This window comes from Girardinichthys multiradiatus, chromosome Y (assembly GCF_021462225.1).
Source record: "Girardinichthys multiradiatus isolate DD_20200921_A chromosome Y, DD_fGirMul_XY1, whole genome shotgun sequence".
NCBI classification, from domain to species: domain Eukaryota; kingdom Metazoa; phylum Chordata; class Actinopteri; order Cyprinodontiformes; family Goodeidae; genus Girardinichthys; species Girardinichthys multiradiatus.
This window is the reverse complement of record NC_061818.1, coordinates 5,583,870-5,611,602: the sequence shown is the minus strand read 5'-3', so window position 1 is coordinate 5,611,602 and position 27,733 is coordinate 5,583,870. Positions and strand designations below refer to the sequence as shown.

The window sequence follows — 27,733 nt, the reverse complement described above, 5'->3', positions numbered from 1 at the left end:
AGGGCTCCTTGACATTCCCCTAATCCTTTGCTCCCTGCACAGATCGTCCATCACATTTAAGCAAGGACTCTGTCTGGGCCGTGACAAAAAGTTATTTTACATTTATTGGCGCACAATTTCTTTACTACTTTCGCTGTGTTTTAAGTCTCAGTCATGCTGAAAAATTTAAATGTTGCTCAAGACCAACTTTCTCTGCAGACTGTTTGATATTGTTGCAAGGAATCTTGATGTAATCCTTCTTCATGATGCCATTTACTTTGACTAGACAGCGTATCCTGTTGGCTCAAAAAGACCCCCAAAGCATTATGTTGACACCGCCATGCTTAACCACAGGGTTGGTGTCCTTCGGGCAAAACAGGTCTCCTTCTTTACCTCACATTGCCCAGATGAGATTTTGCATAGGCCCAAGTGGGCTTTAGTCTCCCTGCTTCAGATGTTGGTTCCTCCTTGATCTGCCTCTATGGAGTACAGCAGTGTGCAGTGTCTGTCGGAAGATGTTTTCACTGACAAGGCCGACACTCTTCAGAATGGTCTTTAGGATTGTGGTTTAGAATCCGTACTCAGATCGGTACTCGGTGTCGGTAAGTACTTACATGTAAATGTGGTACTTGTCTTCAGTTTTAAAGAAAGTGCAATGTTGCATCCCTAACTGCAGTATCATAGTTTGACACACATCTGAAATTAAGCCCAAAATGATTCATACCTCTGACAGATTTAGGTTTAAAGTAATCTTGTAATTGGACCAACTTGTTTCTTTTGACTGGAAGTAATAATAATGTTTAGGAGCGCCCCAGCCGGAGGCCCGGCAATCTGAGCTAAAGATTAGGGTGATGGCAAGGAGGCATTCTAACTTCAAAGCCCAGTAGCTCATCATCAAAGACAAACAAAATATAAAAAACTAAAAAAGGGAAACGTGCAAAAAGCTGCTCAGAGGGTTTGACTACTGTGATTCAAATAAACATTTTCAATTGATAATTGAGAAGATTAGTCAGTCAGTCATTTTCTACCGCTTATTCCATAGTGGGTCGCGGGGGAGCTGGTGCCTATCTCCAGCAGTCTATGGGCGAGAGGCAGGGTACACCCTGGACAGGTCACCAGTCCATCGCAGGGCAACACACAAACCACCATGCACACACTCATTCATACACCTAAGGGCAATTTAGAGTGACCAATTAACCTAACAGGCATGTCTTTGGACTGTGAGAGGAAGCCAGAGTACCTGGTGAGAACCCACACGTGCACAAGGAGAACATGCAAATTCCAAGTAGAAAGACCCCTGGTCGGGAATTGAACCCAGGATCTTCTTGCTGCAAGGCAACAGTGCTACCAACTGCGCCACCGTAATTGAGAAGATTAGTATTTCTTGAATAACATGTAAAGAAAAACATGAGGCAGCTGACGGGTACCGTGAGGCCAAGCGTGCCGCGGCCCGTGCTGTGGCAGAGGCAAAAAGTCGGGCCTGGGAGGAGTTTGGTGAGGCCATGGAGGACTACCGGTTGGCCTCGAAGCGATTCTGGCAAACCGTCCGGCGCCTCAGGAGGGGGAAGCAGTGCTTCGCCAACACTGTTTATTGTGGGGGTGGGAGGCTGCTGACCTCGACTGAGGACATTATTGGGCGGTGGAACGAGTACTTCGAGGATCTCCTCAATCCTGCCATCACACATTCCCTGGTGGAAACAGAGGCTGAGGACTCGGGTTTGGACTCTTTCATCACCCAGGCTGAAGTCACCGAGGTGGTTAAAAAGCTTCGCGGTAGCAGGGCTTCGGGGTTGGATGAGATCCGCCCTGAGTACCTCAAGTCTCTTGATGTTGTGGGGCTGTCGTGGTTGACATGCCTCTTCAACATTGCGTGGCGGATGGGGACAGTGCCTCTGGACTGGCAGACTGGGGTGGTGGTCCCCCTTCATAAGAAGGGTGACCGGAGGGTGTGTTCCAACTATAGGGGGATCACACTCCTCAGCCTCCCTGGTAAGGCCTACGCCACGGTATTGGAGAGGAGAGTCCGGCCGATAGTCGAACCTCGGCTTCAGGAGGAGCAGTGTGGTTTTCGTCCGGCCGTGGAACACTGGACCAGCTCTATACCCGCTACAGGGTGCTCGAGGGTTCATGGGAGTTTGCCCAACCGGTTCACATGTGTTTTGTGGACCTAGAGAAGGCATTCGACTGTGTCCCTCGTGATGCCCTGTGGGGGGTGCTCCAGGAGTATGGAATTGGGGGCCCTTTATTAGGGGCCATCCGGTCCCTGTACGAGCGGAGCAGGAGTTTGGTCCGCATTGCCGGCACTAAGTCGGACCTGTTCCCAGTGCATGTTGGACTCCGGCAGGGCTGCCCTTTGTCACCGGTCCTGTTCATAACTTTTATGGACAGGATTTCTAGACCAGAGGATTTCATCTCTTCTTTTTGCAGATGACGTGGTCCTGCTGGCCCCCTCTAGCCAAGACCTACAGCATGCGCTGTGGCCGTTCGCAGCCGAGTGTGAAGCGGCTGGGATGAAGATCAGCTCCTCCAAGTCCGAGGCCATGGTTCTCGACCGGAAAAGGGTGGCCTGTCCTCTTCAGGTTGGAGGGGAGTTCCTGCCTCAAGTGGAGGAGTTTAAGTATCTCGGGGTCTTTTTCACGAGTGGGGGAAAAATGGAGCGGGAAATCGACAGACGGATCAGTGCGGCTGCCGCAGTAATGGGGGCACTGTGCCGGTCCGTTGTGGTGAAGAGAGAGCTGAGCCGAAAAGCAAAGCTCTCAATTTACCGGTCGGTCTACGTTCCTACCCTCACCTATGGCCATGAACTTTGGGTCATGACCGAAAGAACGAGATCCCTGATACAAGTGGCTGAAATGAGCTTCCTCATGTGGCCGGGCACTCCCTTATAGATAGGGTGAGGAGCTCGGCACTCCGGGAAGGGCTCGGAGTAGAGCCGCTGCTCCTCCACATCGAGAGGAGCCAGTTGAGGTGGCTCGGGCATCTATGCCCGAGCCGGATGCCTCCTGGATGCCTTCCTCGGGAGGTGTTCCAGGCACGTCCCACCGGGAGGAGACCCAGGGGACGGCCCAGGACACGCTGGAGGGACTATGTCTCTAGGCTGAACTGGGAACGCCTTGGGCTCCTCCCGGAGGAGCTGGAGGAGGTGTCTGGGGAGAGGGACGTCTGGGCGTCTCTGCTGAGTCTGCTGCCCCCGCGACCCGGTCCCGGATAAGCAGAAGACGACGAGTACAAGTACGAATTTACAAATTATAAACCATGCATAAAGGCTGAAAGGAAAAAGGACACAAGAGCTTTCTGTATTAAACACAAGCAGTGCGCACTGAATTTTGAAACATCCTTACCCAGCTGAGCACACAAAATCAGCCGTTCAGATGCACACACATTTCCCACAAAGAACACAAAACAATACCACCAGGAAACAGCGTGCTTGGTTCGGAAATGTATTGGTCCTTAAGTAAACCAGGGTCTGCAGGAGGAGGGAGCAGGCAGAGAGCAGCTGCCTGTAATCAGACTGTCTTTATCGGATCAAACGGGAAGAAGTCTCCGCTGAATCCACGGAGCACGAATATCCAATACAGAACCTAAAACTAACTTCACCCCGGGCAAAAGTCTTTGGTTTTGTGCTTTATAGCCCCTGTTCTCGTTATTGTCATGGCTGAGACAAAATCTTCCTCGTAAAACCCAAAATTGTAACTTCTTTTGGCAAACTTTGGAGCTTTGCTAATCCAGACAGCAGCGCATCTACTCTCTGCTTCTGCTGTCACACCTTCCCCACATTAGAATCCCTGTCCCTTTTATAAGTTCTGGTTGAGCTGTGGTCCAGATAATTATCCTAGTGGCTCATTTTATGCAAAAAAGAAACATAAACAAGACATTCTTCCATGTACAATAATACAAACATTATTGTAATTTGTTTACTTATGATTATTATGTTTCTATTTCCTATTTATTTTCATTTTTTATTGTTTCAAGCAGATTACTTTCATGTGACAATGTTACACTGTAATAGCAGCACAGCGCATTACACTGATAGCAGGAGGCAGGGCTTCTACCACCATAACTCCACCCGTCAGTGGGTCAGTGGAAACACAACATGTACAATGACGAGTAGAGCAAAACCGAGTAAAAGTATTCAGCCCCCCTGAGTCAATACTTTGTGGAACCACCTTTTCCTGCAATTACAGCTGCAAGTCTTTTAGGGTATGTCTACCAGCTTTGCAAATCCAGTAATGGAAATTTTTGCCCATTTTTCTTTGCAAAACATCTCAAGCTCAGTCAGATTAGATTTAGAGCGTTTGTAAACAGCAGTTTTCAGATCTTGCCACAGATTCTCAATTGGGTTTAGGTCTGGACTAACTGGGCCATTCCATTCCATTGTAGCCCTGGCTTTATGTTTAGAGCGTTGTCCTGGTAGAAGGTGAACCTCTGCCCTACCCTCAAGGCTTTTGCAGACTCCAACAGGTTTTCTTCCAAGATTGCCCTGTATTTGGCTCTATCCATCTTCCCATCAACTCTGACTATCTTCCTTGTCCCTGGTGAAGAGAACCACTCCCAGAGCATGATGCTGCCACCACCATATTCGACAGTGGGGATGGTGTGTTCAGAGTGGTGTGCAGTGTTAGTTCTCAAAAACACGTAGCATTTTGCATTTTGGCCAAAAGTTCAATTTTGGTCTCGCCTGACCAAAGCACCTTCTTCCACATGTTTGCTGTGTCCCCAACATGGCTTCTGTCAAACTGCAAATGGGACTTCTTATGGTTAACAATGGCTTTCTTCTTGTCCATCTTCCATAAAGACCCCATATGTGCAGTGCACAACTTGTAGTTGTCCAGTGGCGGATTCCCCCACCTGAGCTGTGGATCTCAGCACTTCGTCCAGAGTTACCATGGGCCTCTTGGCTGCATCTCTGATCAGTGCTCTCCTTGTTCGGCCTGTAAGATTAGGTGGGCGGCCTTGTCTTGGTAGTTTTACAGTTGTACCATAGTCTATCCATTTCCAGATGATGGACTGAACAGTGCTCTGTGAAATGTTCATAGCTTGGGAAATCTTTTTATGCCTATTTAGGCTTGCCTAAATAAGCCTGCTTTAAACTGCTCCACAAATGTATCCATGATTTGTCTGGTGTGTTCCTTGGACTTCATGATGCTTTTTGCTCCCAGATATTCTCTTAACCAACCTCTGAGGTCGTCACAGAGCAGCTGTATTTGTACTGAGATTAGATCACACACAGGTGGACTCTATTTAGTCATTAGCAATCATCAGGCAACTTCTAAAGGCAATTGGTTGCACTCAGAGTAAAGAGGGTTGAATACTTATGCACAAAAGTTTGTAAAAAATATTTTAAATCATGTATAATATTCTTTCCACTTCACAATTGTATACCACTTTCTGTTGGTCTTTCATTTAAATTCCAGTAAAATATATTTATGTTTGTGGTTGTAATGTGACAATATGTGGAAATGTTCAAGGGGTATGAATACTTTTACAAGCCACTGTTGATGAGGGGTCAGTTTCGCTCTCTGTGGTGGTCACTCTGGAAGTCTCTGATCCATGCGCATAATGTGTTGCTAAGACCCAGGTCTTGAAGTTTGGTCACTAAGCTGCTGGGGATAATAGTATTGAATGCAGAGTTGTAATCAGTGAAGACACATCTCACACTGGTATGTCTCTTATTAAGTTGTGCCAGTCTTGTGAAGGGCTGGGATGATAGCGTCCTCTGTGAACCTTTTTGTCCAGGTTCAGGTTTGGAGGGTGGGCAGATTTTATGTGCTTCATCATTATCCTCTCAAAGCACTTGACAAAGATGGAAGTTAGCGCCATAGGTCAATATTTGTTTAGAGTACAGAAACAATGATGGCAGTTTTGAAACAGGTTGGTGTAAAGCTGTGGACAGGGACCTGATAAAAATGTCAGCAAGATAACTGCAAGCTGGTGGGCACAGTCTCTGATCACCTTCCCTGTAATCCCATTTGGGCCTATTGTCAGATCTAAGTGTAAACACAAGTAATCAAATTTCTTGAGGCTAGGAATCACTCTTACTATGCCGGTTATTTAAGATGGCTCCATAGGTCTCTCAACTGGTTAGTAGTTGCCACTAGGGACATATGATGACACTGACAAGACTAAGATGTTTGTGGAACTTCCAAGAGAGGAAGAATGTCTTGGAAGTGTTTCATAACTTTCAGTTAGTCAAACAATATTGAATGGACAGAGCAGGCATCATCTTTGTAACATCTCACAATCAACTTTACACAACAACACCATCTCAGCCGACACAAAGGTAGTCATGACGCTTCGTTTCCTTGTCACAGGAAAAATGCAACAGTGTGCTGCTGATGATTTGGGACCATCCCACCAATTAACTGAGTTATCTTAAACAGTTACGGCTCTTACAGCGCCACACATAATCCGTTTCATTGGCAACAACACCCCTCATTATCTGACAGAAGAAAACCCAGTTTAAGCAGATAATAGGCTTTCTGGGAGTTGTTGGTGCAATCAATGACACTCCCATAAAGATCATTGCTCCCATCATTAATGAGGATGTTTATGTGAATAGGAAGAGGAACCACAGCATCACACTAACACTCAAGTTGTGTTTGATGTAGAATACAACATTGTAGATGATGTACCCAACTGGCCTGGGATGACCCTTGATGTCCGCATTTTACATGAAAGCAGCCTGAAGAAACTTTTTGACTGAGGACTTGTACCGCCAGGATGTCATCTATTAGGTGCTAAAGGATATCCTTCATGTTGGTGGCTGCTCACCCATTTCTATATTCCAGTGACAGAATCCCACATCAATGACAACAGATAGTCTGTTATTTCAGCTACTTAGAATGAAACGTTTGGAATAATTCTAATTTAGGCTGCAATTACCCCTTCTCTAATATATTCTAGGGCACACCGTATTGTGAGAAATGTGGTAGTCAGAGGGATTGGCCAGTGGAAGCAGATTCCACATTTCACATTCTGAAATTTGGTACTGCCCCGAAAGAGTATGAAAATTATAATGCCATTTGCAGTTCTGCAGAATAACTCCCCCCAAAGCATAGAAAAACTGAGAGGATGGTGGTGAAGATAGAGATGGAGAAAAGATCTTCCTGGCCAGCACATGTGATGGGACAGCCTTTACAAACCTCCATTTTAGGTATGTATTTCAACCTATGTATTAAAACGCGTAAGAATTAGGAATGAATACAATTATTTATTTTTTTGTAGTGCAAGAGTCTAATATTTGTGCTGCAGTCTCAATACTTTAATTTGAAGCTTTGACTTCCCTTTTTTTAGTTTTTGCAGATCATTTGGGAGCAAGTCCTCTGCTTCTTTAGACACCCTGCCAATCATTCATGACTTGAGGTGCTTGGGAACACTTTTAAAACAGAGGGCACATGGGGTATTTGTGCTCGAGCAGCAGCGTCGGGCGCCCTCCATGCATCTTTATTGTTACTAGAGGATAAAAGAATTTGTTATGCAAATGTTAATGATCATAAGCATTTACGTGAAAATAAATAAAAGAAAATCTTGCATTAAAGATACATTTGTGTCTTCCTTAGTGCATGATCCTGGCTCCCTTCTACTTCAGAGGTTCCATCACTGTCCTCCCTAAGATTGCACTGCACATCTCAGAAACTGCGTTCAGTGGCTTGCCTGAGGGTCCCCCACCCTCATAATTAGGCCAGAGATAATGGCGTCTAAGACAAGTTCAAATTTTTTGAGGTATCACTGGGAATTTTAAGTGAGAAAGAAATTCACTGTAACTGAACGATAAACCTTGATTATTAAACAGCTTTCCCACAAATATTATGCTATTTCTTTTCCAGTTTTCAACATAGAGGGATTCGTTCTTAAACATCATGGCTATTGTGCCAAAGAGCATTTGTTCTTGTAAATCAATAGCCAGGATAGCAAACACTGTTTGTGGAATGTGGAGAGTTTGACAGGAAATTTTTCAAGGTTATGAAGTTACAGAGCAAGAGAAAAATAAAACGGATGCCGCTGTCTATAAACAGAGGAGAGACCATAAAACAAAACTAGAGAGGCCTTCAGTGTTATTATCCTTGGGTGTTAGTTGTTTGAGTATTAGTTTTTTAGTTTCTTTATTTCTGTTTCGTCCTTGTTGCTGAAGTTCTCTAGTTGCTGCTATTTTAGTTGATGTTTATGTACATTTTGTATTATTTCTGTTCGACTTGTTCCATGTGTACTCTTTCTCACCTGCTTTCCATGTCTTCTCACTTCTTCTCTGTATTTAGGCTCTCTGGTTGTCATTGTTCTTTGCTGGATTTTTCTGTTACTCAATTACACTTCTCCGTGTCAATGCTCTGTTCCTCTGCCACCTGGTCTGTGTTCTTCCCTGTTCTCTGTTTGAGCTCCTTGTTCAGTTTCTAAGTCATTTTGTTATTTATTAAAATGATTGTTTCACTCTACACTTCTGTGTTGTCTGCACTTGGGTCCTACTGTAAACCAACAGTAACATGAAAGAGAAGTGTTCTTCTCCTCAGAGTTAGATCTCTGTGCAGCCAGTGGTTTAGTTTCTTCCTGATCTTATTAATAGTGGGAGGAAAGTTGTCAATACATATGCTTTCATTGTTTATGGTAATAATAATTCCTAAGTATACTATATTTTCTTTAATTATTATGTTTCTTATTGGGGTTAAAATGTATTCCTTAATGGCGAGTATAATTCAGAGAATCTAGAAAAAATCTGGTTCATATCAAGACCTAAGTGGACTTGTTCTGAGTTACGTCAAGGAATAAGATAAAGCTTTCACCTTCAATTAGATTCTAAATAATCTATTATATCTAGAACCAACCTAATATTCTTAAATATGTGTCGTCCTTTCATAAATCCTGAGTTTCATCTGTGCTATCAGCAATACATTTTAAGTCATTTGGCCAATACTAAGGCAAGTAATCTGTTGTAATTATTCAGCAAACTAATGGGGCGCCAGTTATCTAAAAGGAGAATGTCTTTTTTTGCCTAAGGAATAAGTGGTGAGGCCTTTAAAGAGAGTGGGAGCAAGAGTTTCCTTTTCAATGCTTTCCATGTGTACCTGTAGAAGAAAAGGAACCAACTGTTTGGAAAATAGTTTGTAAAACTCAGAGCTTAAGCCATCTACACCCAAAAATTGTGCAGCATGAACACAATTATAGGAACAGCTGTATAATCATCTATAAAACTCGACACTGAAGAAGACAATCTCATGCTCCATTCTTCCCTCTCTCGTGAACAGGACTCCGAGATACTTGAACTCCTCCTCTTGAGGCAGGAACTCCCCTCCAACTTGAAGAGGGGAAGCCCCCCTTTTCCGGTCGAGAACCATGGCCTCAGACTTAGAGGAGCTGATCCTCATCCCAGCCGCTTCACACTTGGCTGTGAACCATCCCAGTGCATGCTGTAGGTCTTGGCTAGAGGGGTCCAGCAGGACCACTGGTCCCCAAACCAGGCCCTCTCTGGCCCTTGGCGGTGCCTAGAAGTCCTGTCCATCAAAGTTATGAACAGTACCGGTGACAAAGGGCAGCCATTCCAGAGTCCATCATACACTGGGAACAGGACCGACTTAGTGCCGGCAATGCGAACCAAACTCCTGCTCCACTTGTAAAGAGACCGAATGGCCCCTAATAAAGGGCCCCCGGCTCGGTACTCCTGGAGCGTCCCCCACAGGGCACCACAAGGGACACAGTTGAATGCCTTCTCCAAGTCCACAAAACATATGAGGACCAGTTGGGCAAACTCCCATGAACCCTCAAGCTCCCTGTAGAAGGTGTAGAGCTGGCTCAGTGTTCCACAGCCTGAAGCTGAGGTTCCACTATCGGTTGGACTCTCCTCTCCAACATCCTGGCATAGGCCTTACCAAGAAGGCTGAGGAGTGTAGTAGTTGGAATGCACCATCCGGTACCCCTTCTTGTAAACAGAGACCACCACCCCAGTCTGCAAAAACAGAGGAACTGTCCCCAACCGCCACGATATGTTGAAGTGGCGTGTCAGCTACAACAGCCTCACAACATCCAGAGAGTTGAGGTACTCAGGGAAGATCTAATCCCCCCCTAAAGCCTTGTCACCACAGAGGTTTTTGACCCTGGGTGATTAACGAGTCCAACCCCAAGTCCCCAGTCTCTCCTTCCACCAGGGAAGGTGTGACAGCAGGATTATAAAATCCCTGAAGTACTCCTTCCACTGCCCGATAATGTTTCCATTTTAGGTCAGCAGCTCCCCACCTCCACTGTAAACAGTTTTGGCGAAGCACTGCTTCCCTCTCTTGAGGTGCCGGACGGTTTGCCAGAATCGCTTCGAGGCCGACGTGTGGACCTTATCCAGGTCCTCATCAAACTCCCTCCAGGCCTGAATATTTGCCCCTGCCACATCCCGGGCTGCGGCACGTTTGGCCTCACAGTACACATCAGCATGCCTTACTGCTGGTGTCCACCACTGGGTTTGGTGATTGCCATCACAACAGGCAATGCAGACCTTATGGTCACAGCTACAGGTGGCAGCATCAACAATCTCCTAACTCCCCTGGAATCTGGTCAAAGTTCCCCCAGAGGTGGGAGTTGAAAAAAACGGCATCCATTGCCAAATTTATTTATAAAACTAAAATAAAAAACAGGATATATTTATACTTTAATAGCCTCACTTTTTGGCATTATGCTGCAAAATTTGTAAATAAAATAAATCAATGTTCTCCAATGCATCTTAATCAATAAAGTCTCATTAAATCATGTGACAGTATACATTATCTGACTATCTGACAGAGTTGAAGCATTACACTAAAAATATACCATCATGAATATAAATATAACTCACCACACTTTAATGTAGCTCATCTTAAGACCGGCCTTACATTTTAAATCACACACCTACTTTAGGTAGTTAATGTTAACATTGGGTCTATTATTAGGCTAATAAAATCAAACAGACAGCTAAGTTACATTTTCCTGTTTATTCATAATTTATTGTTTGCTGCTGTATATCATAGAGCATTATATTCAGCCTTTGACATTTATTAGCCATTGTTGTCTTCAACTGTTGAAGTAAAAAAGTGACTTTTACCTACACAGAGCAGAGTTTTGGCCAGCATGCTGTAATTATAAAATACTGTATGTTTGTTTCTATTATCAACACTTTATTGTGAGAGTTACTAGACATTCAGGGAAATGGTTGTGATGGCCATGCTTTTTCTTTTCTTCTTCAGACTTGAAATTAGTGAAATGGTCTAATTTGTCTGTTTGGTTGTATATCTTCCTCTTTTCCTCTCTTTATTAAAGCTGACAAACATCAGTCAACAGCTGGACAAGGTTTTGAAATCACAGATTTTATGAGTACAAAACATGTAGCCAATGGATTATGCAGTCATGCATGGATGCTGATTGGAAGAAAATGCAAGCGTTTTTCAGATGGTGTCGAGCCAAAGTGCCCTCCTCAGCGGTCTTTTTTTAAAGAAACATTGGGCCAGAAGCCGCGTAATATTTTCAGCAGCGCTATAATGTTAAGCATAAGCGGGTACTGTGTGATACCATGTACTGAGCTTTGTGCTGACATGTCCGGTGGACGTCCAATAAGACAAGTACGCGCAACTATGTTTTGCCCTTAAATGTAGGAGGAGAGAGAGGCAAGGCGAGGGCTTGTGCTTCTCTGATTAAGAATTGATTTGACGGGGCCAGACCTGTTTGAGGGGGCAGTGCCCCCTCTTGCCACTCCGTAAATCCGGCCTCGGTTCAAACACTAAAGCAACATGTGCACAGATTAGGTTGTACCACATTGTGTGACGCTGGTTTAATGAAAGACAAACTATCATAAGGGCCAATAAAATCACACCTTTCAGTGCGTTTGTAAAAGGTGGCATAGGAAGCCATACTGGAGACTGATAATGCTTTCTCTCTTAGTTCTCATTCGTAAAAAACCACTATGAAGTTGGAATTCCGACAGGGAAAGTTGGAGGTCACCAAGCAATGAGTTCACCATCCAATATGGCAGCTGAGTGTATAAAACTATGTAAACAATTTATCAGCTCTTCTGATGGGTTGTCTCTAATTACACTAGAGATACATATAGTGCTGTACAACCTCTGTGAAGTTGTTCTTTCAATGTTTGAAGTTATTACATGGAGAGAAATACATTGTTATTGTCTTGTTCATGAGTAGCACCACCAAAAACAGCAAGGAAATCCATTTTGTTCCCACTTGCAACTGGAACGCAATCAACTCGTGTGTGACGTCATCCTCAGTTTTAAACTCTGACTTTTGAGACAAATGCTCCATTACATTGGGACTGCCTGCCAGCAGCTGGAATTCTAACATCAGGGGTACTTCTTCTTGTATTCCTGGTGGGGAAAACACACTTTTTCAGTACTCAAAACAACGCACCACTAGGCGAGCAGTGGTGACTCTTTATACTTTGAAGGCCCACAAATCAAATTCTGCTTAAGACACCATTTAACCAGAGACTGCCTCTGCCTAAGTTGGACAAAAAGTGAAGGTAAAATGAATTAAATATTATTTTAGAAAGTTATGTGGAAAGCATAACTGAAAATTATGTACCTAAGTTTAAAAATTACACTTAAACATTGGAGTTATATGTTAAGTCTTCTTGATTCAGGTCGGTCGTGCGCTCATTGTTCACTTTACGTTAGTAGTCGTTGTTTTACGACGTCCCGCCATTTTGTATGTTGGAGAAGACGTGCGACTTTCCTGCACGCATTCAGCTGCTCGGCGCGCGCTGTGCTTGCTTTTGTGGGAACTGTGAACGATTCAGCTGGGACATTGTTTTCGTTAGTTTGGGGAATAGTCGTGTCCAGGAGATCTTTTAACGACGAAGGCTTCTTTCTCAGGTCCATGGTGTGAAATCTCTCAAACACTGGAGGAGAGAAGGTAGGACAAATGTATGAGGCCCGAGTTAGCATTGTTAGCTTTGCCGTTAAGATAAAGGGTGGCAGTAGAGTTTAAGGCTTCAACGCGTCTTGGTTGCGATAGCTGAAATGTTACCCCGGATAACGCCATATTGCGTGTTACGTGTAAATTACACGTTAGTTGTGTTGTAGATTATATGGAGAGTTCACTGCTGTTTGTGTAACATCTGGGCACATGAGGATTATGATGATGATGATGATGATGACAGGGAAGTCAGCGACAACAATGGCTCTGTAATGCTAACAGTGCTGCCAGCCTTCCTTAGCCTGCTGGGGGAGTTGCTCTGCCATCTGTCAGCCAGCATTGGTGTAATGATGAACTAATAAGGTTACTTAATGTTGTTTTTAAGTGAAAGATGACGCAGTTTCTCCCACCGAACCTGCTGGCCCTGTTTGCCCCTCGGGACCCCATACCCTTCCTACCTCAGCTGGAGAAATTACCCCATGAGAAGCACCACAATCAGCCATACTGTGGTATCGCTCCTTTCATCAGGCACTTTGAGGTGATTGTTGCCTTTTCTTTTTTGCACATTGTTCTGTTTTAATGTCTTAAATTCTGACATATTTTGCCTTGTCTTTGAATCAGGATCCAAGGGAGGCCCCTCCACCCACCAGAGCAGAGACTCGTGATGAACGTCTTGAAAGAAAGGTTAGAGCTGCCTGATTAACAGTTTTCATAGTTACCGTCTTTATCCACTGACCTGTACACATTTAGCTTTTCATGTATATGTTATACTATAATAATAGTGAATCTTATTTTAGGGCGCCATTCAAGACATTGAAGGTGATTTTACAAAGGCAAAACCACTAAAGCAGTAAACAAAAAAAAATGCCACAGAGGACAAATGAGCTTGAGTGACCTGTATGGACTAGGGAGATCTAAGAATACAGCTAGTTATGTTGGTGTGAAGAAGCTCTGAGATATTGAGAAGTTGTCTGTGACCTGATCATTATTGGTATCAAAATTATGAGCGAAAAAATCTTGAAATATTTCAATCTATGTCTAATGAATCTATAGAATATGAGCTTTGCTTTCTGAGATGAGCGACAAAAGTGTTAAACATTTTCACAACATTCAAATTTTTAAGATGTACCTGTACTAGGCTTGTTAAAATAATCAATGTTGCAATATATTCAGTAAAAAAAAAAACCACATAAGCTACTAATTATGGAAGCAAATCGTTATCATATTTAAAATTAAAAAGCATTTTCAGAAATGCTTTTTCATTTTAAGAATGTGGCTGCAATATTTGGCCCATAAATAAAATTAGTAATCATCCTATTTGCATTTTCTTCTTCATGACTGCACATTTTATGCCATAATCAAAAAGAAAACAAAGCAGACATTGCTTTTTTGTTTTCATGGTCTGCCCACAAAGTACTGCCCAGAACTCGAAAACGAAAAAGCATTCCGAGCTGCGGGCGCAGCAGAGTGACGTCAGCAGCCGCTCTTCCTCAGCTCCCTGCTGACCGAGCTACCCATCTTGTATTACATTGCAAACGTGCCGAGAAATTGATTGAATTGCAGCAGGGCTGAGCTCAATTTGTGGCAGTGGTAGGCAGAACTGGTAGTTCCGGTGGCCGCCACAGCCTGCCACCGGAACTGCCACAGGGTGGCAGGGGATTCCGCGAGGATGCCAGAAGGTGCCAGACCGGCCGTAAAAACTTGCCAATGCGGTTGCCGCTGTTTTTGTGGAAGCTGATGCTGATTATTGGCAAATGGGTTGTCATTATTGTTAATAGTGTCTGTGGAGCTGCCACCGGAAGTGATGCCAATGCAGATTATCGGCAAACGGGATGTCATTGTTGTTATAGCCTGTTACCTTTAAATAATGATGTCATTATTGATTATTATTTAATAAACAGCTTTAGACCCATAACATAAGGAGATTGTATTTACTTGACATGGAAAATAAATACACTATGTGTATGTGTGACGTGTTGAAAGGATGACGAAGATTTATTGCACAAACAGCCAGTTTATTATAGAGCACTGAATTGTCACTCACAGAAAATTATAAATAAATGCTTAAAAACACGCTGGATCTCCCAGGCCATGAGGCTGCCACAAGGATGCCACAGCCCGCCACCGGAACTACCAGTTCTGCCTGCCACTGCCACAAATTGAGCTCAGCCCTGCTGCAATTCAATCAATTTCTCGGCACGTTTGCAATGTAATGCAATGCAGACGTGCACAGCGCCCCCTACCGAACAAGATGGGTAGCTCGGTCAGCAGAGAACTGAGGAAGAGCGGCTGCTGACGTCACTCTGCTGCGCCCGCCGCTCGGAATGCTTTTTCGTTTTCGAGTTCTGGGCAGTACTTTGCAGGCCGAAAACGAAAAAGCAATGTCTGCTTTGTTTTCTTTTTGATTATGGCATAAAATGTGCAGTCATGAAGAAGAAAATGCAAATAGGATGATTGATTATTGATTTTATTTATGGGTCAAACAATGCAGCCACATTCTTAACATGAAAAATAATTTCTGAAAATGCTTTTTCATTTGAAATATGGTAACGATTTGCTTCCATAACTAATTGCATCAACAGCGATACTATAATCTCCCCAAGAAACTTCACTGTCCAGACACTCGGCTCCTCCCATCTTTTGGGGCGGCTCCCCTGAACGATCATGGCTGAGAATCAAAAGAGAGTTGCTAGTTGAAGTTTCAAAACTCCACTAATGTTGGCACGGACATCTTTCCTATGAAGCAGATGAACAGGAAACCCCAAAGAAGACCGAGTCCTAATGCTAGCTGTGTTAGCACCAAAACAATTTAAAGAGGTCAAAACATCTCTAACTACAACAGTTAAGTACAGTGGTAGTAATAATGGTGGAGGTGGTGCTACGACTGCTCCACCATTTGCTGAAACTAAATAGTGAACATTTCAGAAATGCTGTTCTGGAAAAAATAGAAAAGTTTAACTTGTATCCCCAGCATGGTTGCATGAGGGAGATTATGTAGGTTAAAGCTGCCACTTTGAATGCACTGAGACATTCTGGATGCATTATGGATCTGTATGGTTGTATTATAGCAAAGCTGCAACATTTATTTGTCTATTGATTCATTCATTATTGTTTGATAAAATATGTTAAAAATGGAGCCAATAATTAGAATAAAATGTTTAATCATGTCCCACCACTAATACATGTTACACTCTCAAGATGACATAAGAATATTCTCAACACCTCCAGTTTATAGCATCTTTCATTTTCTAATGGAGTGGAACAGAAACCTTACCTCCACCTAGTGGTGTGTTTGTTTGCCCCAAACTGTTGTATAAGACAGTAGTATGAGGATGTTAAGAGTATAAATAGGTCACACTGATTGGGGATCTGTTCTATAAATCTAGAACCAGACGGCAGAAAAAATCTTCTTTAAAATTGTATAAAGCACACATTTTCTTAGCAAACTTTAAAACAGGATGTGGGGAGAGAATGAGGATGACACATTTGTGCCTCAGAAAACGTAGCAGCAAAGCACCGACTTTTCACAACAGCAATGAAGCAAAGTATAATATTTTTCAGAAAAGTCTTTCATTCAATGCCGAGTCAAGGCTGCAGGTGGTTCAATTGTTAGCCATGATGGAGAGCATAGCCAATTAATCTAATATGCTCAAATATGTTCCCCTGGTCTAGTTTGTTTTAAAAAAAAAAATAATAATGTTCCAGAGCAAGAGGTATTTCAGCCAAGTGCAAGTAAATTCTTCATTAATAAGCTTGATTTTGTTAATCCTGAAGAATGTTATATGCTGCCCACAAACCTCCAAATCTGAATGATATGGCTCCTTGGTAAGGCGTCTCTAGGTAGGACTTGTCTTTACATGGCCTTCAGCCATTGTCAATCCTGAGGGACCTGCTGTAGCTGATATCCACCTGCTTATCTTTGGTTACATGGGAAGTGATGACAGGAGTCCGGTTTGTGAACAGTTGACATCAGTAATTAGATGCACCTGTGAGGCTAGCAAAGGGAGGACATTTCATGATCTCCAACCTTTATTTGATGAGAGCAATTGAAGCTCCACGAGTCCCATTTCTACTACAGCTCAAACTGCTCCAGAGCAAACCTACCTGCTTGTAGTACTTCTTAAATAAAATCTGAAATTAGCTTCTTTTTTTTTTTTTCTAAATGACCAGTGCACGATCTGCCATCCATTAAAATTAGCTCCTGTTGGCTGGGGATAGCCGCTTGTCTTTTAACTCCTGTCAGCTGACCAGCTTGTCTGTTGGTTTTCCTTTATGGTTGATGCACATGTTCACCTGTTCACACTCCTTTGAGATGTCTGTGTCTCCATCAACCTTGACTAAAACATAGATAACTTGTATGATTTCTCCAGCATTTCCTTTGACTAGTTTCAGTTTGGGCATCTGTCTTTGAGCTCATTTTGCCATAGTTTTTTTGCAAATCACTTGTGACATATATGTTGCACTGTATGATGTACTGTGTCAGTATACAGCATATAGGCTCTACTGTCATAACAAATGTTCTTAATTTGTTGGGTTTTTGCTTTACAGAGGCGGGAGAAGATCGAAAGACGGCAGACGGTGTTGGAGACAGAACTGAAGCTTTGTAAGTTTTTTAACAATGAAAAAACTTGTTTATTTTGTTGGTTTGGACTAATGATGCTTCTCTCAAATTGTCTGACCACAGGGGACCCTCATAATGACCCAAATGCACAAGGAGATGCTTTCAAGACCTTGTTTGTTGCGCGAATTGTTAGTATGATGGGATCACATTTTATTTTAGACGTCCTTGAATTACTTTGCATAAACCGGTTTTGAATAAAATAACTGTCTTTCTTGCAGAACTATGATACTACAGAGTCCAAGCTTCGACGTGAGTTTGAGGTCTACGGCCCTATTAAACGGGTAGGTTAGCCTGCTGCTTGTTTGCCTGTGTATCAGCTACAGTTTACATCTTCTTATTGTTTGACACAGGTTTGTGTATGGAGCCGTTAGTCAGCCGAAGTTCAATCAGTTTTCAGTCGATACATTTCCAGATGTTTCTCGTTTCAGATCTATATTGTCTACAACAAGAAGACAGGAAAGCCTCGTGGTTATGCTTTTATCGAGTACGAGCATGAACGAGACATGCACTGTAAGTACCAGACTCTTTCTTTCTAAGGTCACCCAGTCAAAAATGCTATTCATTGATATACAGGGGGGTGTTTACTTAAATAGTGTGTTGGGTTTTTTATTTTTTTTAAACTACCCTTTCACTTGAGCAAATTGGTCAGTGATGGCCATGCCGTCAGAGCTCCCTAAAGCCCTGCATACAGATGTAGAGCTTGCATGAGATCCCAGTCTGGTGCTTGTTTGGTTTGTGTGTGTGCGCCTGTTTGATGCTTGTCACCTGTTGACTTGTAGATAGCTGGATTTACACAAGAAGCAGATTCATTCAGATGAGGAATCAGGGGGAAAACACAGGATAACACATGTGCTTTATCTGTGAACCTGAACATGTTTGCTTGTCAAAGGGCACATTGTCTTTTAACTGTGAGGCGTTGTAGTTCTGTGGAAGAGCTGCTCTCCTGGTTGGACGGGAATGGTAAGCACAAGGTCAAACTGGACACCAAACATTGACGGAAACATTCATTGAAACCCATCTTCTTTGTATTGCGACGCTGACAGTTTTTATCTTTAACTCTGGTCATGGTGAGCTTCATTTTTTTAACGTTCATCACAGTAGTAAGTTATACCGACCAAGTATTTGAATACATTTTTCTACAAGATATGAATACGATCTCTTCAGACAAATGCTGTCATCCAAAGGTTAATCTGTGCTTCCTCACTAGATCAATGCAGAGTCTACAGTGTAGCATGTTATAGATAGATTAGTTCCTAGCTGGGAGTAGGGCTGTGTACATTTGTATTTCAACCTTGGCTCCAAATAGTCACAAAAACAACATAATCATCAAAAACAATTTTAAAATGATTTAGCTTCATTCTACTTACTTGGTTGAAGAGCCATATAGTCATGGTATTTCCAGATGATTTCATCATTGAGGCCACCCCTATGGTGGATCAGCTCTAGTTTGCAGTGAGACCAAAAGTTTCATTTCTCTGTTTCCATGTCAAGCAACAGAAGCTATAAAACAAATTTAATGCTTGTAACTGTTTTTCTTCCACGTGTGCTCAAATGAACTCTGAACTCTCATTTGACATCATGATTGTGGATCTATCATGATTCTGCGCATTGATCGGCAGAGCCTTGAAAATGGCACTCACGCAGTGTTTGAGGGTCATGGTATCTTTGAGCTGAGGTTTCAGTGAAGCTACATTTCTGTTAGGTGTCTATGTAAGCTACACGGCTACCATGAAGCCTCTGCAGGGATCTGATGAGGCAGCATACATTTATCTTTACAAATTTTCCACCATTCTTTAGCATCGGTACAATCTGCTCTCCTAGACCAGAGTTGCTGAACCACAGCTCTGTAGTGATAGTTGGAAGGGAACTAAGGGGGGGATGTGGAGCTCAACAGTATATTAACTGTGTGTTGTTCTCATTGCCACTGCAGCCGCCAATCTGTGATGGCTATTGGCCAGAGCTGGCTGGCAGATGATGATGGTTATGATACATCTACACCCTACTACCACAGCTCAGTATATGGTTGGTATAATGGGTTTGTATGATGGGTAAGATTTCTTTCCACCCTCCATCTCCTACATAGGGAAGTGGAGCGAAGTTCAATGGGTAAAGCGTCTTCTTGTTGGCCCTAAAGAGTTTTCCTTTAATGTAATCTGGATTTTAGGCTTTGGCCATTGAACGCTCGCCTGTTTACTAGTCTGCTAAACAGTTTCCCAATGATTTTGCCCTTTGTGTTAAAGCCACTTCAGGTGTTCGAGAGCTTGTGGTTTTCAGAAAAGAAGGCTGCGTGATGATGGGGAAACAGAAATTGTTTTATAAAACTGTCTGATCTAGCTGCTGGAATGTTAAGATATACTATTTCTGTGACAGGATGCAGCTTTTGGCGTGTAGCATTAAATTTCAGGAAGTATGTTAAAAGTCAGAAGCTGATTTTATCCAAAGTGTGAAAGTGAGCCACAGTGTTGCTTTAGAGGAAGTCTTTATGCCTCCCCAACAACACTCCCATCTAAAGTCGACTAATTCCAGAACTAAAGCTGTCCTGTAATTAAACCACATGCCAGAATCAGTCACTTTTAATGTTACAAAAATGCTTAGAGTTAGATTTTTATCTTACTGTTTACAAATCAAGAACAAAATCTAGTTTAGCTTCTGTAGTGATAATTAATCCACAAAGAGTCTGTTAATGCCAACTGGTAAAGCTCATACCTCATGGCTGTTGGCTGAAATTTTATAAAATCCAACCTTTTTCCAATGTCAGAGAAAGCCTGAACGTTTTAAGAAGCTATTTAAAAAAATGTTTAAACTTTAAGCTTTCAAACCGGGTCTTGAAAGATGCCGGATTTGGAAGTGTTGGTAGCCTTTTGGGAAATGGTAAATAAGCCTAATCTATAAAGCACCTTTCACATGTCAAAAACCACCAAGTGCTTTACAATAAAAACAGGCATAAAAGCACAGATTATAAAAACATAAAAGAAAAGATGAAACCAGCAAACATGCAACATGATACAATATTTTCTTACCAAACTTAGTGTATCTGTCTAGCTTATGACCTTGGTACTTCAGTGCAGTTAACATCTTTGTTTATTCTTTGGGAGCAGATTAAACTGTCTCTGAACTGGCTTTAATAAAAGATGCAGATGAGGGGAATTCCTTGATAATTCAGCTCAACAGCCTATTCATTCATTATTTACTACATTAGGATACATGCAGTTCCAGGCCTTAGTTCCTGCAGTTATAGCTCACAACATGTAAGGAAATAAGTCCCTTACTGAATCACTGATGTGACCTTTTCCACCAAGGAGGATCCAGTTTTTAACTGGAGCTGGTTCTAGAACCAGTTCTTCACTGGTTCTGTAAAAGCAGCACTGCTTTCCCACCTTCTGAGAGCCAAATTGGATCTGTATCATTATAAACGTCTCATTCATTCATTGTTTGATCCTCTGCTGGTTTCATTCTGTTTGTGAAGGATCCTAGTGCATATTTAGCCCATTATACCTGCAAACACATTCATTTTCTAACACATTTTTAAACAATAGTGATCAACTGATCTCTCATCCAGCAGCTGGAAGACTGGAGTCAAGCAGCTTTGAGGGCAGGATTTATTAAGACCAGCTGGAGACATTACAAGACCAACAGTGGTAAAGAACAGAGTCCGACATATTTATGGATTCAGGGGGGCGGCACGTTGACCCAATTAAACTGTGACTGGTGATGTCAGAATAAACTAGGAAGATAAGAGGCCGCCAGCGTTTTACAACATCAATAAGGTACATACTGTAGCTTGCTCTGTATGTATATAAAATGTGACAACACACTGGTAGCGTCCTGACTGGCCCCTCTCACAGAAAAGGATATCCCAATAGGTGCACCTTGAATGCACCTATATGGTGCATTCAAGGACATCTGGTACATAGGATTTTCTAAATATCAAAACAAATCCAAAGTGATTTAAACCTTATTTATTCTAAAATGTCTTACTGAAAAAATCCTAAATAACAACGATGACCGTTTTTAGTTTGTCCATCTCTCTGGTTTATCCTGCCATCCTTCTGATCTGGGGAAGAAACAATCCAGATCTCCAGTCAGTTCTATAGTGGACACTTTTTATTTGTTTCTCTTGATTAAAACTAATTAAAAACATACCCAACTGTAAGTTTTGCGTACCGTTCCACCCCTACTAATCCGACGTAGAAGCTCTGGGTTTTTAGAGGCTTTGAGTTTAATTTTGACCAATCAAAACTAAAACGGAGTTTTAGTCAATGTGCTCACAATGTTTCTGCCTCTGGCTCCTGATTAAGGTGGTCCAGCAGCAAACTGGTGCTGGGTTAGCAGTGTTTTTTCTGAGCCAGAGTTTGTGTTGGTGAAAACCCTGTAAGCTCTAGCACCTTTTCGGTACTGGAACCAGTTTGGTGAAAAGTGCCCATGAGAAATTTTAGGCCACATATTAGGTTGGTACATGACACCCCAACACCAAATCAAGATCTCAACATAATGAGAAAAGGCTTGTTGAATTTTTAACACCATCACACAAGAGCTAAAACAGGCATCTCATTCGCACAGCTATTAAAGACACAGTAGTGTTGTCTTTTAACTGAGGGCTTTAATGCAGCCGGGGTTTTCAGTGGAGTTGCGATAGGACAACTCCCAAAATGAAGCTAGCTCAGTTTTCTTTTACTTTCTTATAGTTTTTTGTTCCATTTGTCTTGTTTACGGAAGTTGGTCGGTTTTGGTGGGGGTGTGGTAAGGCCCTGCAGTCGGGTGGGTTTTTGTCGTCTTTGAACACACACAGGAGTGTGGAGGGGTGAGGGTAAGGCCCCAGACAGAAATGTTCTCATGGTACTGTGGTGCAGAGAACCTTTGGGGAGGTTCTTTAAGTTGGTGAGAGGAAAGTATGGTAAGACCTGCACGTCTGCAGTATGAGTGAGGGAGTTTGGTAAGGCCCTCTGTGTTCTGAGTCTTGTTGTGTTAAAGACGAATGTCACCAGTCTTACCATGAGGTTCATAGCAAACGAATGTGCTAGAACAGAATCTTTAGTTTTCTTATTGTGGAATCAAATGTGAAACTAAGCGTATTAAATCACTTATTCCTTAAAGGCCTCTCTTTTTCAAAATGACAGTGACTAAATTTACCGTTACATTGGATGATAAAATCTTTGCTTAATGGCATTATGCTCTTCAACTATTTGTGTAGCTTTTTCTGCTCACCTGTTATTGAAGTATTTATCATCATGTCATTGTCAACTCATCCTACTAATTGCGTTGGCAGTGTGACTTATAAGCTAAAAGTAAAGGTCTGAATTTCATCAGCAGCGAGGCTTGATGGAGTTGGTTAAAACGGGCCCCTGAAACTGATGCGCTGCTTCTACAGCATTGATAAGTTTCTATAAAGAGGCCACTGCCTAGATAATAGAAAATACATTTTAAATAACACTTAAATGTTTAGTATTAAAAAACTGGTCTCAGGATGTTTAAACAAAGTTCAAAGTGTAATGTATCAGTCACTCATCTGGTGGAAGGAAGTCTACTCCCATTATCCTTCGGCTTTTACCCAGAGAGCAGCCGTCTTGGCTTCATCTGCTCCTGGTCAGTATAATAATCCACTGTTTTCCGTTTTTTTTCCTCCCTTGGCCACGTTGTTGCTGTTTTCCTCCAACCTCATCTTTGTCCTCCCTCTCTCCACTCTTCTACAGCTGCCTATAAGCATGCAGACGGGAAGAAGATTGACGGCAGAAGAGTGTTGGTGGACGTGGAACGAGGACGCACCGTCAAGGGATGGCATCCACGCAGGCTAGGTCAGCTGCTTTTATCTCCTGGGCTTCCAGCGTCTTTGGTTTGGATTGGGTCTTAGGCTATGTTCACACTGCAGGTCTTGACGCACAATTCCAATGTTTTGCTGAAATAAGATTTTTTATTTTTATTTTTTTGGTGTGGTGTCAAAGTACTATTTAATTGAAACTTCCATCAGACTTCAGTCTGAACGGTTCATGATCCCACAGCAACCCTCATGGGCAGGAGAATGTAGACATCACATGCCGTTTATAGAAGTAATAATGGATGATGGCGTCTCTGTTATTAAGTTATTGAGTAATTGGAGTCAACAATATTATGAACACATCATACCAAGACAAAGAAGGGTGAGAAAAAAGAGAGCACAATCAATTGGGTCACATCTGTCTGCTGTGTGAACATACCCTAACAAATAAGATGAAGGTTTAGATGAAGCTAATACTTTTAGAAACTCATAAAGCTTAACTGCACCAGAAAGGTCCAAACACACACCAGATTCTACAGTTGGCTCAAATGCTGCCTCACTGAAGACCCTGTAATCATGTTCGGTTACTGGTTGCCCTGTCCGGGCATCGGTAATCTGCACTTGATGTTCCTCTGAGTAAACTTCAGCATCGTCTCTTGATATGTAGAGCCCAGTTTTCTCCATTGCAGAACACAGCTTTAAATTAAAGCAGGGAGCCAGCCTTCTGTGCTTGATGGCCTTTTTAGTTCAACAATGGAACATATTCCATCATCAAGTGGCTTGTAGAGTGGACCAAGGTGGTCTAAAATGGCCAAATTTCACATCAAAAGGTCAAATAGCTAATTAAACAACAAAATAAGAACATATTTTTTATCCTCCCCGTCATTATCTTGAGAGACCCCATATATGGTGATAAAAATCGTAAGGATAACAGGTTTGGTCCTACAGTGTATGGTGTCCAGCCACACGGTAATCACAACACACCACACACGAACAGACTTCCCTCATGAACATTCAAATTTTAGACGGGAAATCTCGCAAACCGTCTCGAGATCAAACGTGAGTTCAGAGTAATTCCCCTCTGGGTTTCTCTCATGTCACTTTCAGATTGGCTATACGTCTCATTCAACAGTGCTTTTTGTCCTCCAGGAATACCCCACACTGTAGGATATCGGGCCAAGACGATTCATCATGTCGAATATCCCAATTTAATGTCGGAGTGGTCCCGATGTCCTTCCGAGCAAACTAGATCCCTCTTAACACACCCCACACAGCAGGAATATCTCCCAACATTATCTTAAGAGCCATCATGATAATCCGAGCATGTCAGAAGGAGAAGATCTGGTAAAAAGATCTGCATACAAATTTGGCCATGTAAACCAGGCATTAGAAGCAAAGGCAAAATACCTCGGGTGACAGCAGTTGCTGTAAAGAAATGTATGGACAATAATCAGAGTAGCCATTTTAAACTGTCTTTCGAACCTTACATTAGTCATTAATGCGGCTAGCATGGCTAAAACAGCAGTCGTCGTGTGTATAATAAGATAAACTTCCCTTGCTGCAATCTGCCAGATCTCTAGTGTTAGTTGCAAACGCGGATGTGAAAGAAGACACAACACAAGTACCACTCCACACCAAATCAGTGCATGTGTTCAGGCCTGAAGGGGTGCTGCAACTTACTGTCATGGAACTAACTGCATGTTAGCACTGCCAGCTTGGCTTTAATCATTACTGTACAGTCAGATGAGCTTTCTACGCAGGTTCTGTGTGTGTGTGTGTGTGTGTGTGTGTGTGTGTGTGTGTGTGTGTGTGCGCATGCTCTTGACATTGTATTTGCCTAGTGTTTGTGAACAAAGGGAAGGTATTCTTGTTCTCAGTGTTTTTTTTTTTTTTAAATCAATCAGTGGAAGAATTAACAGAAGCCCCTGTTGTGTTGGATATTGTAGCTACAGCTTCTTGAGGCTACCACAAACACTGAAAACAAACTGAAACAATACCAACATAACACTGCTTGTGCAGTCCAGTCTGAAGGCTCAGACCTCTGAGTCAACCTGTTTACCTGGTTTTACGCTGTCTAGGAGGAGGACTGGGTGGTACACGGAGAGGTGGAGCTGACGTCAACATCAAGCACTCTGGTCGAGACGATGCCTCACGTTATGATGATCGTTCACTGGGCGGGTGAGTGGTTCTCTTCAGACAGGATCTGTTTGGTTAAAAAAGGCATTCTTATTCCGATGGTTTTTGTTTTGTTTTGACTACTTAGTGACCGGGTAGAGCGGAGGGAGCGCAGTCGGGACCGCGATCGTGACAAAGAGAGAGAACGTCGCCGGTCCCGTTCACGTGAAAGGCGCAGACATACCCGGTCCAGGGAACGAGAGAGGGAGAGAGAGAGGGTGATTGGAGCGGTAGAGGATGGCGGCAGTAGTAGCCGGCGTCGGGAACGAGACCGAGAACGTGGGGGAACAGCGGGAGGAGACAGCAGGAGTAGGGAAAGAAGTAAAGACCAGAAAAAGAGGAGCAGGAGCAGGGATCGCAAGAAAGACAGGGAGAGAGGCAAAGGCCTGGATGGGGAAGAGGTTGCCCAGGCGGTAGGTGCCACAGAGGATGGGGAGCGCATGCCTGAAGAGACTGAGGGAGAGGTAGGTGAGGGCACAGAAGAGCGCAAAGACAGGGACAGAGATAGGGACAAAGACAGAAGACGGAGCCATAGGGACAGAGACAGGCGTAGGGAGCGTGACAGGGACCGGGAACACAAGAGGGAGCGTGGGGAGAGAGACAGGGTGGAGCGGAGAGAGGATCGCCACGGCCCCACACGAGATGACATGGGTCCCCAAGGCGACATAGGCAACGAAGGTGCGCCAGCCAACGTGGAGGAGTACAGTCAGGACGGAATGATGGACCAGCAGTCGTTCCAGTCAGCCGAAGATTATGGTTCTGGTGAGAATGGCTTCAAGATGGATGAACAAGGAGACGGGTATTGAGCTGGTCCTCCATAAGGACACTGTCACTTCCACATGAGATATTTTCTAGTGTACTTTGACTCAGCCCCTGACTTTCAGCCCAAAGCTTTCATCATTTCAGGGCTTTCTGTAAATGGACAGTCCAGCTAGCTTTCCTGTCTGTATGTTGCACGTACAGTGAATAGATTTAAATTTGATCTCATTTAAACAACAGTTCTCCAGCATTGCTCAGCTAATGTGTGCCACTAAATGTCATTAAAGTACCTTAACTGTCTTTATTTTTATTTGTGTAGAAGGCGGGGTGTGGGGGTCTTGGTTGACGTTTTGTTGACTTGGGTAAAAATTTAAAGCAGAAAAACAATCTAAATTAGTTTGAATTGGTGATTCTGTTGAAGATAGATGCAGCTGTTAGATGGTTCAGATTTTGATCCAACTACTAACATGTTTAAAATGGAAGCTGGCATAGTATTGTAACAGTGGGGGGCTGTTATCTTATCTGTTTTTTTTTATTGTGTCGGCTGTTTCTAGATTTGCAGGGTTCTTTTAATAAAGATGTGGCTTGACAGCAGAACTGATCTGTGTTCATCTGATGCTTCAGACAGTTGTCTTTTGTTTTTCTTATTAACAGTCATTGCTTTCAATATCATATGGACCTGGCTTACTGTAGTTTAAGCCCAACACAACTTGGGATTCATTTGGCTGTTCCTTTGCAGAAATTACCTTAAATAAACATCCTCAATATATGTTTTAGGTAGAGGGGAGAAGGTTTTATTTCAACAGTCGCCATGCAGAATTTATAATATTTCTCCAGCTTCCACCATAAATCTGTATTGGACGAGGACTCCGACTGGTGGCTCTCACTACTTTCTGTTGACACGTAAAGCTTATTGTGGTGATACAAGATATTTGTGGCTGCATGTTGGCCACTTGGGGGGTTACCATCAAATCTCCAGCCTTCTCAGTGCCTTTAAAACTGTTCGATATGTGGACATTAACGGACTGCTGAAGTCCATGCACCTGACCAATATGTTCTCGATATTCATTGTGTGATAGCCTGACACTTGAAATATATCCTACCAGTTTTTGTGCCCTGACAGTCCTTTGCAACAGCGAGGATGTTAATGTGATACAAATTGTGTGTCTCTAAAGAAAACCCAACATATTGGGCTGCTTCCTTCATTGACTGAGCTTGTAGGAGTTTAGGAATCATGACATTTACATTCAGCAACAGACCAGTTCTCTCAGACTAATTGCTGGATCATTTGAATGGTTTGACCTGTGCAGATATTTCACCTAAAAATGTTTTTCCAAATAAGAATTTGAAATGCGTGCCTTTGTGTTCAGCTCCATTCACTCTGATACCAATAAATGAAATCAGCTGCCTTCAGAAGTCTCCTCATTAGTAGATCGTCTGGACATGTGTAATAAAGTGATCTGGGTCAATACTTTGCTGGAGCACCTTTCACTTCAGGTTCGGCTGGTGGTCTGCTGTGTTTGATTACCAGCTTTCTACAGTTTTGTCCATTCTTTTAGCAAAACAGCTTAAGT

The 27,733-nt window shown here is 42.9% G+C and overlaps 1 protein-coding gene across 1 annotated transcript; it reads left to right on the top strand.

Moving 5' to 3' along the window:
* Positions 1–12,668: 12,668 nt before the first annotated feature.
* On the top strand, positions 12,669–26,760 carry LOC124864548 (U1 small nuclear ribonucleoprotein 70 kDa-like). Its single transcript, XM_047359370.1, has 10 exons — positions 12,669–12,849; positions 13,238–13,390; positions 13,474–13,536; positions 17,401–17,455; positions 17,537–17,601; positions 17,692–17,754; positions 17,902–17,983; positions 23,164–23,265; positions 25,304–25,403; positions 25,489–26,760. The coding sequence occupies exons 2-10, from the start codon at positions 13,244–13,246 to the stop codon at positions 26,204–26,206; spliced, it is 1,395 nt and encodes a 464-aa protein (XP_047215326.1). The 5' UTR covers positions 12,669–12,849; positions 13,238–13,243; the 3' UTR covers positions 26,207–26,760.
* The last annotated feature ends 973 nt before the right edge of the window (positions 26,761–27,733 follow it).